This window comes from Brachycentrus maculatus, unplaced genomic scaffold (assembly GCF_059751285.1).
Source record: "Brachycentrus maculatus isolate JH-2025_06_01 unplaced genomic scaffold, ASM5975128v1 h1tg000090l, whole genome shotgun sequence".
Taxonomy (NCBI): Eukaryota; Metazoa; Arthropoda; class Insecta; order Trichoptera; family Brachycentridae; genus Brachycentrus; species Brachycentrus maculatus.
The window spans coordinates 2,124,829-2,139,961 of NW_028280844.1; the positions used below are offsets into that span (position 1 = coordinate 2,124,829).

The window sequence follows — 15,133 nt, forward strand, 5'->3', positions numbered from 1 at the left end:
ATAGATTGTTAATTTTTATAGAGCCATATTTTTCTAACAATCTGTAAGTTCATTATATTTGCTTTAAATCTGTCTTGATATATTTTATGTAACGTATCTATAAATGAAGTCATAAAAGCGTCAACTTTAAAGTTATATAGCTCTAATATATTTGATCAGTAGCTATGAAACTAGTAATAACATGACATTTTCATTTCATTTTTATCGTTTGTTAAACCATTACGGACGGTGTTGACATTAAGATATATTTATTCGTTAATTAATTGAATACAAATATTCGATAATTCCAATGGCAAGAAACTGTTTAATAAAAATGGTTTAATATATGAATTATAAAATAAAGTAGATAAGAAACAAACAAGAAATTCATTTTTGTAAAAATTAGGGGTTAAAATGTAATTTTAACATTATAATATATTTATATCGTCCGCCTCTGCGGTGTAATGGTCAGCGTGTTTAGCTACCGTGCTAGAAATCCCGGGTTCGATTCGCAGGGGGGTGAAAATAAATATTAGTGATTTTACACTGTAATATTTATTTAATATTACCCTGGAATGGTTCCTGAAGCGCAAGAGTGATCGCCTTGTCTTAAGTAAGTAATGATCAAGAAAACACTGCGTCAATTCGATGCAGTGCCCTATGCACCAGTGGGTGCGGATAAGGGTTATAAGTAAGTAAGTGATATATTTATGATTCGATCATTTTCTTCATAATTGTTTTTCACAACATTTTTTTGGATATGTTTAATCCTTCTTATAATGGTAAATTATTGTACTAAATAAAAATTTACTCTAATGAACCATAGCTGGCTCCCGTGAACTCAAACATCACGAGATTTATGATATATGGAAGAAGGTCCAAAAATGTAAGTAGTATGATTGTTAATCATTGGTAGAATGGAGAATGAATATAAAAAAAAACAAAAGTTTATCATGGTCGTATCACAAACAAACACTTAATTGCCGCTCCTACTACTGTTTTTAAAATCCATTATATATTACGGATTTTTAAATTTACATAAATCACAGTATCTATTACAACATTATATATTTTACTTGTTTAACAAACCCATTAAAGTACAGTTTATCTTATGACGTTTACTACTAGATAAATATTGATTTTTTCATATTTACAAAATTTTGAGTGTGTCCAAATACTTGTTTACAAATCTGTTTTATCGTCTATTACAGGAGTTATTTATCAAATTATTTTATGCTTCTTTCATCTCACCAATAGATGTCTCTAGTGAAATTCTAGTGACCCAAGTAGGTACAATGTTTCGAAATTGGATCATATATATATAGAGCTTCCAAGAATTTGATTATTGTGGTTGTCAATCATGGGTAGAATTGGTGAATGTTACACTTGTGTAAAATGATCACTTAAGCCATCCTATGACGGCCGTAATCCCCGTAAATGCCCCCACACCTCTAAAAATAATATAAAAAAGCATATTAAATTATCTTTTGACTGACTTTTAAGATGTGATTATTTTTTAACGACCTAGAAAGACCTTTGTTCCAATTAAGAATAATGTTAAAACGAATGATAAATTAATGTGCAGTGAGCAAAGTAAAGGGGAATCCAGATATTTTAATCGAAGCCTTGAAAACGAGAGCTTCGATGAGCGCAGAAACCTTTCAATATTCAGTACAAGACGCTGCAACATTCGCAATGCATTATGCAACCAGTACCTACTCAATATTGGTCACTTGTATCATGTTATTTAACCATGTCTGACCTAGCGTATTACTACATCGCCATCGGCTTGAAGTGCCAAGTGACTCTTTGGGAAAAAGTACAAAAATATGTCATAAACAAAATATTTATTACCCAGTTAAAACAGTAACATGCATTTCGAACATTAACTGTCATCAATAATCGTTTTTTTTAACCATGCATGCAGATACAGTATTACAACACTTATCATATTTATTTTGAAAATAAAATGTTATTTTTTATTTAATCTTTCACATGTTATCAACACATTCATTACGTAAATATTTTTAAAAAATACATAAATTATGTATATTCAAAGCATTTACTTTGTGGTCAAACATTTTAATTGATATTAGTAATGTTAGTAAATAACCACTCACCGACTACTTCTGTCTACCGGTTTCGAGACGTACCCGTCTCTTCGTCAGGACATACACTACAATTTAACAATCATGCGAACAACACTACACCACACCCACTTAGTACTATTCACATACACTATCACTACACATGCAAAACATGCAGAGCGAGTTGTTAGTCCCACCATGCTTTTGGGAGTTTTTTTTTCCCAAAAGCATGGTGGGACTAACAACTCGCTCTGCATGTTTTGCATGTGTAGTGATAGTGTATGTGAATAGTACTAAGTGGGTGTGGTGTAGTGTTGTTCGCATGATTGTTAAATTGTAGTGTATGTCCTGACGAAGAGACGGGTACGTCTCGAAACCGGTAGACAGAAGTAGTCGGTGAGTGGTTATTTACTAACATTACTAATATCAACATAAATTATGGTTAGAATGGTGAATGTTACAAAGGGTATAAACAAAATCACTTAAGGCACCAATGACCTACTAACTACCATATTCACTTCTTTATAACTTTTCATTTACACATTTTCAGATAATAATAAAATATTAACAAGCAAGTGTTTTTTCACCCCTATCCATATCAAATTATATTATTATTATTATAATTATATTATTTTAAAATTACGTAAATATTTAAAAACAATACATAAATTATGGTTAGAATGGTGAATGTTACAAAGGGTATAAACAAAATCACTTAAGGCACCAATGACCTACTAACTACCATATTCACCTCTTCATAACTTTTCATTTACACATTTTCAGATAATAATAAAATATTAACAAGCAAGTGTTTTTTTTCACCCTTATCCATATCAAATTGTGCATAGGGCATTGCGTCTTATGGACGCTGTGTAAAATTGATAAAAACTAAGAATTTTTACGAGTTCCTTGAGATATAATATTTTTACTTTTAATAGATGTTAAAACATTATACTGTATTATGTTGATTTCATTCAACAGTTTGTTATTATTTTTTATTTGAGTTTTACATGGTAAATACCACTATTTCTTTAAATCGATACATTTTGCATCATTTTCGAACACCGTATTTTCAGAAAGAGTGGTATTTAAAAAAGTTTAACTTAATTAAAATGGATAGATATTTACATAGTGACTGCTTTTTACAACTTCGTATAAATATTTTTTAAATATAATTTACTGATAGTATTTTATGTATTTTAAATAATTATTTTCAGATAACGATCCTATATTTTATTTTGTCTATTTTGTAAAATACAATTTTATAAAAAAATTATAATGGTTTTTTTCGTACTAGTTTGGAAAAATAATCCGGACTTTTACAAGTTGTTTTTCCAAACACAACAGTAAATTTATATTATTTATTGATTCGGCATTAAATTTGGAACGCATTAACATGTGGAAGGACATGTTGATTATAAAAAAAATTATACACTTGTATAATATAATTTAATGAGTTTTATTTCATTACCCACGACTAGTTTCGAATACTACAGATGTTTTCATCTATAGGTGAAAAGTAAAAGTAAATAGTTTTACATTTCACCTGTAGATGAAAACATCTGTAGATGAAAACATCATAGTCGTGTGTAATGAAATAAAATTCATTCAGTGTTATTATAAATGTGAGTAGTGTGGTTGTCAATAATGGGTAGAATTGGTGAATGTTACACGTGTGTAAAGTGATCACTTAAACCAGCCTATGACGGTCGTCAGTCCCGTAAATGCCCAGACTTAAATATTCTTCTTCTTTGATGAGATGTCAAAAAATAATATAAAAGTATCTATCAAATAAAAACTTCAGAAAATTTATACTATCGCATTTGTCAGAGGGTTAACATATTTTGCAGAATTATTCAAGCGGTATTGGCAAGTAATTAACCTCAGTAGATTTGAGATGTCAGATAATCTTGCTCGCGGTGAATGGGCAATGACCATATGCGTACGAGTAACATATTGAATAGAAACAAACAACCGGTCAAATGTACCTACTTGGGAGCATTACGGAAGGTGTGTAACGTAAGCCAACCTCTATTTAAAAGTATTCGTCATCCTTTGTAAACGCCGCATTTTTCTGAAGCAAATGATAGCCATTTATACATTAAGGTCAGTGTAGCACGTACATAATGGAGAAACTAAAGAAATCATCCGTATATTTACTAAGCAAGGACATGTGTCACAACAGATTACCTGGCGTTCATCACTTGCTTGAAACTGATCCGATTTCTATTGCGAATGCGTGGAAACACTAGTAAACAATACATTAATTATTTTATTACATTTTATTACCACCTTATTACGCAACGGCAGCCATAAAACACTTCAATAAAACGGAATATTTCCTTTTCTCACATGTTTCGATTAAAATTGAAAGAGGGTTTCATAAAACAGTGTTAAATTTTACAACAAAAAAAAACTAATTAACCATCACGCCGTTTCAGAGAGAAAAGAATGCCACACCAATCTGTCTTTGTAAACATCATTCGCTTTTTCCACATTCATACATCTCCTCATACATACCCGCCTCATACATATCGCAATATCATATACATATTATGTATATCCGATATTAAACGATATGAAATAAACTAATTCATATTCACTAATCCTGTTAATTAAAAAAATATCATTTATATAATACTTGGTAAATACAACATTTAATAGTGGTATTTACCAAGTAAAACTCAATTTAAAAATGGAAAGATATTACCACAAAGTGACTGCTGAATTGATAAATGAAAATTTTTACTCATTACAAAAACTCCAAAAGAAAACTGGCTAACGCAATCCTCACCCATCTGTCCTACCATCATCCAAATATATCTTCTTTTTCAATTAGATTTTGGCACATGGGTCAAGAGCAATTAATGATATTAACTGGATGAGGGTAGTGTACAGGGGTGGGGAATGGTTTGACCGTTTTTTTTCTAGAGAGTTTCTGCTACAAGGTGAAATTTTAATGAGAAATGAGAATACGCACATTAACGTCCTAATATTACTGACCAAACCACATGTTTATAATTCATAAATATAAAATAACCCTCCTATTTCAACACAACCTAGTGGTCCAATACCAGAATTCATCATATTGATAATAGTGAATTATTTGCAAACTTATCATTACTATCCTACCATTTGATAATTAGCTGTTGATCTATTATTTTCAATGCAAGATAACTGTCTATATTCAATATATTGAGAGACATTATCAAAACAAATGGGTTTTAACGTATTTCTTACGATACATGGGTGCTATACATCTTTATTTCGACATACATATATAGTAAACTCCAATAAAACCATATTGTATACCATAAATAATTCGGGATATTGGAAAAGTAAATACTGAGGTAACATTTTCTGTGAAAATCTCGTTAAACTGAATGAATCAGAATACTTTGTTTGCGTATGTATTTATATATCGAGGGTATACGATGCATATTATAAAGTTTTCAACGTTCATAAACTAGCCAAATACACTTAGTACTTTGAAATGTCATTTATATATGTGGTTTTAAAAGTAAATTCAACTTTAAGTTTAATAGCGGGTATTTTATTCAGGGTAAAAGTTTTAAATAACAGGGATTATTCAAACAGAGATTTTAGAGTTAACGTCTTTTGCCAGTATACCCACGATATATACATACACATACACAGTTTTTTACAATTATTTTTATGGAAAAATCTCAAAACCTTAAAAAATTAACTTTATATTATTTTTTGTTTTGTAATGATATTAGTTAGTGGATTTTATGTTATAAAACAACTTTTTAATTTTCATCAATTTTATTTTATATTTTTAAAAGTTAAAGTAAAACTTTATAATTGTTTTATTATATCAACAAGATGTGACAAAATTACTCGGGAATATGTTGAAGATACCCATTAAGTTTCTGCATAATCAGATTTAGAGTGCAATGAATCAATCGTCATTAAAGATAATTTCGTATTATGCAATAATAAAATTCAATACGTTACGTTCCCTTAAGTAACATAAACAAGAGAAACAAGATTCATTTTTGCGTTAAGTAACTTGTTGCTAAAGTACAGTTCAAGAGAAAATACGCATTTTGTTGACTTATGAAATCTCAATGAACCTGTTAGTGCGTTTTCTGACCCAAATAAAGGAAAATTGAGATCAATCGAGGTTGCAGTATTAATTAAAAGGACGCACATGTTTTATGGATTTACTAGCAATTTTCATAACAAAACGTTGAATAACGTGAACATACAATTTTAGAGAACGTTACTTTAGAAGATCGCGATGCTCAGATTCGGATAGTTCAAGACTGATCAGCTAGTTTAAATATGATTAATGATCAAGTCAACAGAGTCAATCCGATGCAGTACTTAATGCACCAAGTTGCGGACTAAAGACTATAAATAAGAATTGAAATAACTAAGAACTGTAAATAATAATTGAAATAGGGTAAGATTTAGTTAGATATATGATATTTACACTTGACAGTCGATATTATGTTTAAAATATTATGAGTAAATACTTTAGATACTTTGACGTACTGTATGCAAGAAAATTAACATATATGCATAAGTATTTACTATTTATTTATAATAAATTCATGTTTTCTGTATTTTAATAACTAAACCACGTCATCAATGGTCTGATATATCTATTGTAGTTATGCAGCATTAAAATCAGTTATAATCTAAGATTAATTTCTCGAAAAAAATGTATTATTAGATTTTATGTGTTACAAAGATTATTACACTTTATTTAACTAACTAGACGTTTATCCTAACGTATGAAATATCTTATTCTATTATAGTTACGCATTACTTTTCCAAAAGAGACAAAGCTCTTACGCTTGGAGAGGGACTGACACCGAGTATTTATTGTAATTTATTAAGGACATAATATAATATAAAAAAATGGATACTAAATTTTTAATTTTTTTAATCGTTTTTAATTGCATGATAGATATAATTTTTTTCAAAATATTGTAGTTTCTACATTGGTTGTGTTTTTTAAGAAGAATTTTAAAGAAGTATTTTTTAAGAATAACTAAAAATGGTTCTCTGTACTATGTATATTGACAGAGTTCATTACGTTGTTGTATGTTCCTCCCCATCGAACAATGCCATACTAAGGTAGCGAGTAAACAAAGGCATAATATGTACACTTGTAATATGTACACTGTTCTTTAGTTACCGATACCTGAAACGTTCCTAAGTCTAATAAAAGTCTAACGAAGATATCCTTTAAATTATATTTTTCAGAATTTATAAACTGACTCAAAATCCTTTATCAAATCCATCTCTAGGTATTTAGACGCCAAATTCTACTATCATTTATTCCAGAATATGCACAAGTGTTCTCGATTTATACAAAACATATTTGTATTAAGGGGATTAAAAAAAAAAAAGATATTTAAATAACGTCATTCCAATAATTGATAGTATTTAAATGTTCTTACTTTTTAAGGCCCACAGCTTTCCTTCCAGCAGGTCTTGTAGGAGCTTTAAACTCTGGTTTTTGCACAACGAATTTTCCATGCTTTCCACTACACCAGTCAACGCCATTATATCACTAGATAAAACAATAGAAATACCATAATTTTCCGACTTCTCGATGTGCTGCTGATTGGTCTGATTGAAAAATGACACGGGATCAAATTGCGTCTCAACTTTATATTTCTTTTTAAATGCCAAAACGGAAGCCAATCTGTCTCTCGGACTTATAGATTCCAAAAGGCGTAAATAATCTTGAGATACGTTTTGATTTTCCAATCCGAATATTTTCGAAAGTTCCAAAAACTTTTTTGACCTGTCGTTCAAAATATGTTTGTTCGTATCGTCTACATTATAAGGTATATTTTTATCATGACGTGTTGTTTCATTTTCTGTATCTTCGAAGGAACCGATTTCGTAAGACGTCGAATTATAGATCTTCATAAAGGGTTCGGTTTCAACTTTAGAAGGTAGATTCTCATCTGTACTATTACTAATCGTTTCATTAAGAATATCTTCCGTTGAATTCAAAATTAAAATATTTCTGGTAGTAGATTCATCAAAATTAATTACGCCAAAAGTCGTTTCTTCAAGATACGTAGTAGTCTCAACCCCATCGATTAAAATTGGATCATCGTTGGAATCGTTCAGTTCGTAAGGTCGATCAACTTGCGCGGAAACTAGTACGAGGATCGTACCAAAAATCAGACGAGAAAATGCCGACCGCGACATTTCGACCGCTTGTCCGAACGAAGGCAGAAAGAGACTGATAAGAGGAAAGAAGGATGCTTGGTATTGTCACTACAATACCATATCTCCTCGGCCCCCTCTCGGCCGCACCTGCCGCCTGACCAGAACGCGGAATCACATAGAATATTGCGGTTGACTCCGCTATTGTAACGAAAGTGTTAGCGCATTTGTGGAGGTTCTCGCCAAAACGTTACATTACCATTATAAATGATTTTAAGTTATCAGGAATTCTAGCTTGTAAAATTGTTACGTTTTGGTACGATTTAATGATTTCATATTGTTTTTTGACATCTCATCAAAGATAAAGAAAAATATGGAAGTCTGGGTATAGGTTGGTTTAAGTGATCATTTACACACGTTTAACATTCAACAATTCTATCCATTATTGACAACCACACTATTCAAATTCTTGGAAGTTCAATATATATGAACCAATTTAGAAACCTTGTTCTTGAATCACTAGAACTTCACTTGAGACATCTATTGGTGAGATGTAAAGAAGCTTTTTAATATGAATGTTACACGTGTGTAAAGTGATCACTTAAACCAGCCTATGATGGTCGTCAGCCCCGTAAATGCCCAGACTTTCATATTCTTCTTCATCTTTGATGGGATGTCAAAAAATAATATAATAATAACTCCTGTAATTGGAGATAATCCAGATTTTGTGAACAAGTATTTGGACACACTCAAAATGTTGTAAATTTCATATTGGTTTACCGAAGGATTGGTCACGTTTCGTTGCAACTTTAATTTAGATTTTGATAGAATACAGTAAACAGAACAGATTTGCATTGAAAGGATTTTTTGCGCAATACTGGAAATGTAACTTTTTAGTGAGGACCTCCACATTTGAATCACAGCGAGGTTATTCTGATGACGTTTGGGGAAGCTCGGGACAAGGAAAGTAAACTAAAATGACTCGGATTGAAATAATATTTGAGAAATACTCATTTTCGGTTGTGGCCAGTTATTAATTACATGTTAATTAGTAATGCAAAATTTATTCAAGTTAATCTGATATCCCCACAGTATTATCTTTTTGAGAATGATGAATAAGAGGTAAATATTTTTTTTATTTCACGGAAAAAAATTTTTTTTTGTGGAAATTTTTATATTTTTGATTATAACGTGGCCGCGCTATGAATTGTTCAGAAATTTTATATTAAAATGAAGATTTTCAATGACGTTAATCTTTCCGGGATTGTTTTCAATGGACTGACTATTCAAATGAACAGTCCGTCCATCTGAAGCACGACATGACGTATCAGATACTTATTACAGGACGCATAGATAATGGATGCATACATAGATAAATTAAATTAAATAAATCACCAGAGACGCAGAAATTGCTGATATATGAGTATATTACATTTCAATCAATCCCTTACCGCTCAAACCTATATTATATTTTATTATATTTCATAAAATATCTAAATGTATATTATTTCATTTATTAATTTAGCAGTCATTTTGTGGTAATATCTATCCATTTTAAATTGAAATTTTACTTGGTAAATATCACTATTTCTAAAAAATCTATTGCGACACGGGTTTTGATTCAATTAGCATCGTTATCAAACACCGTATTTTTGAAAACAGTGCTTAATGGATCGAAACACGTGTCACAATAGATTTTAAGAAATAATGGAAGAAATAATTCACCAAGTTATGATAAAGTATGATTAAAAAAAAAAATCAACAAATTAAATGCAATAATTATAGCATATGCAAAATGTAAAAAATACTGGAAATCTTTCACTGTAGTTTGCGCATTTGTGCGCCATCGCAGCGATATTTTTATACGATTATGTCGTTAAAAAATGGACTTCGTTTGTATCTTTAATAAAACGAATTTTGGTAGGTTTACTCAATGACATCCAACCTTGTTTATATCATAATAAACATAGCTATTAGAATTACTAATAACTAATATATATACAGTAATAATTATTACTAAGCCTATTACATCACAATAAACTTGTAACTTTTCATCAATTTATGAAGAGATCTTTACAGATTTTACAATGATGTTTAAAACTTCAAAGCAAACGGCTACGTCGACTTTATATTTAAACACTGTTTCAAATGGTTTTGAAGGGTAATGCAGTATTTGATTTTTTTTTAAACATTGTTTATTTTTTTATAAGTGTGACATATATTTTGGAAGAATTTCAAATTGTCATGCTTGCCTTTGTCATTATTTAAAGCGTAGAGGCATTTTAAAGTACTTCTGTGCGAAGCACCAAAGTCACGGAGTGTTTGAATAACATCGTAGGTTACCAGTTGAATATCAGATACTAGATGTATACTTTAATTTATCAAAGATATTTTCAACACATTTTTTACCTTTTAACACCAATAACCACTAATACTGATTAAACATCGGTTAAATTTTCCATAAATACACGTTTGGCTGCTTGTAAATTTATTTATCATTAATAAATACTGGCATTACTACATTATAATGACCCTTTTCGAGCAAAACATAGTAATCGCCAGACAGGTAAAGATATTTGTAGTTTTATGTTTGGTATATTTTCGCATGCTTTACTTTATTACAAAAGTACGCTTTGAAGTGATTCTTGCAGTGCCTTTGGATCGCTCAAAAGTGCTGTTTTTTCTAGAATTATATATATTTATTTTTATTGATTTACTAAAATAATATAATATTTAATTTACCTAACTGGTGTTTACAATGATTTGCAGAAAAGGGTGCGCAAGTAAAAATTATTGGATTGAATAAATCTATCGAATTTTGTCGTCAATTCGGAATTACTTATTTTTTCTTTGTATAAATTACTCTTACTTACTTACTTACTCATACCGTGGGAGATCAACGTAAAAACAATGGTTTGACATTTGATTATAAAACAAGTTTTTTAGTCCAGACACTTTTTAAGAGCATGTAAAATGTAAGTAAATAAAAAGAAATTATGATAATATTCGTCGACTGAAGATAAGGTAAAATAAACAGAAATATTCATTCTCAAAAATTTTGTCTGTATCCGAATACTTGTTTATAAATTATCACCAGCCAATGAAAGGTCATTAGCCTTGTAAATACCCAGGCTTTCATATTCTTCTTCATCTGTGTTGAGATGTCAAAAAAATGAAAAAAATATTCAAATTTTATCTTCGGATCAATTTATTTATTATCATTTCAATGAACACTTATGGTAAAAATCGTAAACAATAATGTGCTAGAAGAGAATATAAAATTGGTAAGATAAGTGATTAAAAAAAAACAAACATAAATTTATTTAACTATTTTATTATTTTAATATTTACCTTGTGAATGCTCATAATTAAAATGGTTTAAATCCTCATTTAATTTTTAATTTTTATATTTTTGTGAATACAATGCTCATAGACGTCGTCGTACCGTGAGGTAATATGGTCTGACATAAAAAATCTTGTTTTATATCTCTTAAATATTTTATCCTCTTCCTGGCTCCATCTCAACTTATTGTCTTTGTTGACTGTTGGGGTCGTCTCTCCTCGTCCTCGGGTTATAGGTCCTTCTATCATGGACAACGTCATCTAGTCTATACCAATATTCCTTGGACGAAGTACATAGTTTTATCTGGTTCACTTTGCTTAACCTTGGAATCCCGTAAGCTGGCCTTGACACATTGTCAGTCAGTAGTTAACTGAGAGAATGATCATCCTCGCTGCCAGACAGGGTAGTGCATCTTAGCGTTTGTTTTTCCATGAAGCTTTGGTTTATTTGACTAAAAAGTTAAAACTTTTAATTACCTCTAAAATATTATATAATTATTATTTTAGCAAGGTAGTACACAATGTACTACAGACATTTACTATTGTACGTAGGTACTTACAAGTACCTACTCACAGGTATTTACTATTGTAAGTACCTACTTACTATGTAGTACATTGTGTGCCTCGGCGTTGATGAGAACAATTTACAAATTATTTTAAAATCAATAATGTAATCTTGAATCATTGCACTAAACATTTATTTTCTCATTGTTATATTAGGTTAGACTAGAGATAATATTTTGAGAACGATTTTGCTTATTCTTCTTGATAAATCTATGTACAACATTAAATAAAAATACGATGTTTGAGTTATAATTATTACATTATAAAATGAAACAACTTTGTTTTAACCACTTTGTATTGGTACAATTTTTCCAACCGGTTTTGACAAGAACCTTGTCATCATCAGGGTTTATGTACTAATTCTAAAACATTGAAATACTCATAGTAAAAGGTTATAGTTAATTACCCTTCCCTTATAAATGTTTTATTTTATAAAGTTTATAAAATGTGCCACAAAGTATCTGCGAAAAACATTGAAAATATGATTATTACACTTATTTTCAAAAGGTGATCGTAATGTGAATAAGGTTTGTTGACAAATGACTGTTCACTTATAAATGTACACAAATGTACAAATTTATTTGTTAAACGAATTTAAACGAACCGCCACCTAAAAACAAAATTTATTGGCAAAACCTGTTTCCCCGAAACCCAAAAAAATGCTGTTAATGCATTTTCTCACAAGAGAATAGTTTACGCATTACTTAAAAATAATATTTTATATGAATACTATATTATCCTTGTCCTTAAAAGTTAGAACGTAAATGTAACCTCGGTTAAGCTTTGTGTCGATGAACTGAACGTAAAACCTGGAATTTTATTCAGTTAATACCTGTAATATAATCCTAATTATGCAGTTACCGTTGAATAATGAATAAGTTGTGTTAGTTAAAGACTAAGTTTACGGTATGTAGGTTGAATTAAAGAGAACGTTGGCATTAACCCTTTCTTATCCAAATTAAATATCAGTAATAATAACAGGTAAAATTTATTACATAAATCGGTATAGCTATATTATTGAGTTGTTATTGTATTTGATTAAATTTTCTAAAAATAAAGTTCCATTGTAATTGTAACTGTCTAAAAGCGTTTTTTTTAAAAAGTGGTTTATGCTTTTAACGGTAACTCTTTCTTACCCGAATTAAATATTAGTAATAATAAGAGGTAAAATTTATTTTAAAAATCACTATAAATACAAATTAATGACTTATTTTTGTATTTATCGTAGTTTCAGAAATAAGATCCTTTGATAATTGTCTGAAATTTTTTATTTATTTTTATAAAAAGCGGTTTATATTTTTTACAGTGTGTAATAAAAGAAACAATATTATAGGTGTTTTAACTTGATATGAAACGTCTTTCGTTCCTCTTTATACGAAAAAGATGGAAGTCTGAGCAGCCCAGGGTTTACAACCTGGCATTCGGCTGGCTTAAGCGATCAATTTATACACTTGTGTTATGTTCACCATTCTAATGAACATCCACTTTGTATTAATTCTTGAAACCTGTATATAATATATGCAATGGTCCACATCTCGGACTTCCATGTTCTTTCATATAAAGAGGAACGTTAGATGTTTCATATCAAGTTGAGACATTAATATTGACATCTCATCCGTAGGGTGAATTATTCAGTTTCTGATATAATAAAAATAATATTAATATTGTTAAAAGAAACGATAACTAAAATGAGTTTGATCCTACAGCGTCAGATACAAAAGTTCAGGATATATTTTTGTTAATGTGCCAAAATAATGGAAAAATAACGTCGCACTTTAAAGGAATATTTATTTCATCATTTACAGAAATTCACATATAAAATAGGTGAGAAGATCTCAGTTTACGAAAAAATAAATCGCATTTATTAAATCAGTCGTAAACTAGTGGAGGCTAAATAAAAAAATATTTCCCGTTAATAGGACACTGGATGTTCAAGGGTTAAATGCTAGGTTAAATCAGAATTACCTTTTACTTAATAATAATCTAACAAAATGAATTTAATATTAAATCATGATGTAATTATAATGCTTTGTATCAATTGCAGAGGTGGTTAAAGTGTGGGCCGCGATCGACCCTTTGAACCATTCTCAGGAGTAGCGTTTCGATTGCACTATCTAAAAGTTTGACCACCTTTTATCCATAACAGAGCATGGTTTAAAAAAAAGTATTTAGGTGTGTTTACTAAGATATTTTAGTACATTCAATTAGTAAACAGACAGGCGGGCTTGCGATAAAGAAGAAATATCTTTCAATCAACTAAAAATAGCCCAAAACAATCTCAAAAATGTTATCTGGCTCGATCTGGGTCGATATTGATTCTTTCATTCACATACAGGATGTTCTATATGGAATAGCATATATTAAAGTATATCTAATTTAATGGCATATTCGAGAGGTATTTCCACTTGTTTTATTTCCACGGTCACGACATCGTGTAAATTTCTATGCTGGCCTTCCCATTAACATAAATCCTACAGGTCAAGAAAAGTAGCTACAGGGCAAGAAAATAAACCCACCGGGTCAAGAAAAGGCCCTTCGATCCAAGAAAATGTACGACGGGCTTTTGTGGCTCGCTCTCATGGTTTTTGCTTAGTTCTTATCGGTTCCACTTTTTCTATACTTTTTAAAACTAAATATGATAGGACAATTTAATTGCTAGATTCGGATGCAAATCGAGCGTAATAAAGATTACGTACAAATATTTATATTTATATTATATAATATATATATATATATATATATATATATATATATATATATATATATATATATATATATATATACACACACATATGGTACACACATATAGAAGATAATATCAGTAGAAGGCAGTGAATAAAGGGGGTCTTAATGATAATATTGATCTTTAAATTTTCTTGATATTTACCATGTAATTTGAACATTTTACGTGGTTAAACATCGGGAAACGTGACAAATATATACGTACCTACTGCTGTTACTTGTACCTATGTAGTACACATATTCACGGGAAGAACGTAAGT

At 30.0% G+C, this 15,133-nt stretch overlaps 1 protein-coding gene across 1 annotated transcript in view; it reads right to left on the reverse strand.

The window, feature by feature from the left end:
- Positions 1-8,300, reverse strand: part of LOC148310661 (nose resistant to fluoxetine protein 6-like) — a 41,615-nt gene extending 33,315 nt beyond the window's left edge. Inside the window, exon 1 of the mRNA XM_088258047.1 lies at positions 7,502-8,300. Within this exon, the coding sequence (XP_088114173.1) occupies positions 7,502-8,267 (766 nt within the window). The 5' untranslated portion in view covers positions 8,268-8,300. The remainder of the gene's footprint in view (positions 1-7,501) is intronic.
- Positions 8,301-15,133: the final 6,833 nt, after the last annotated feature.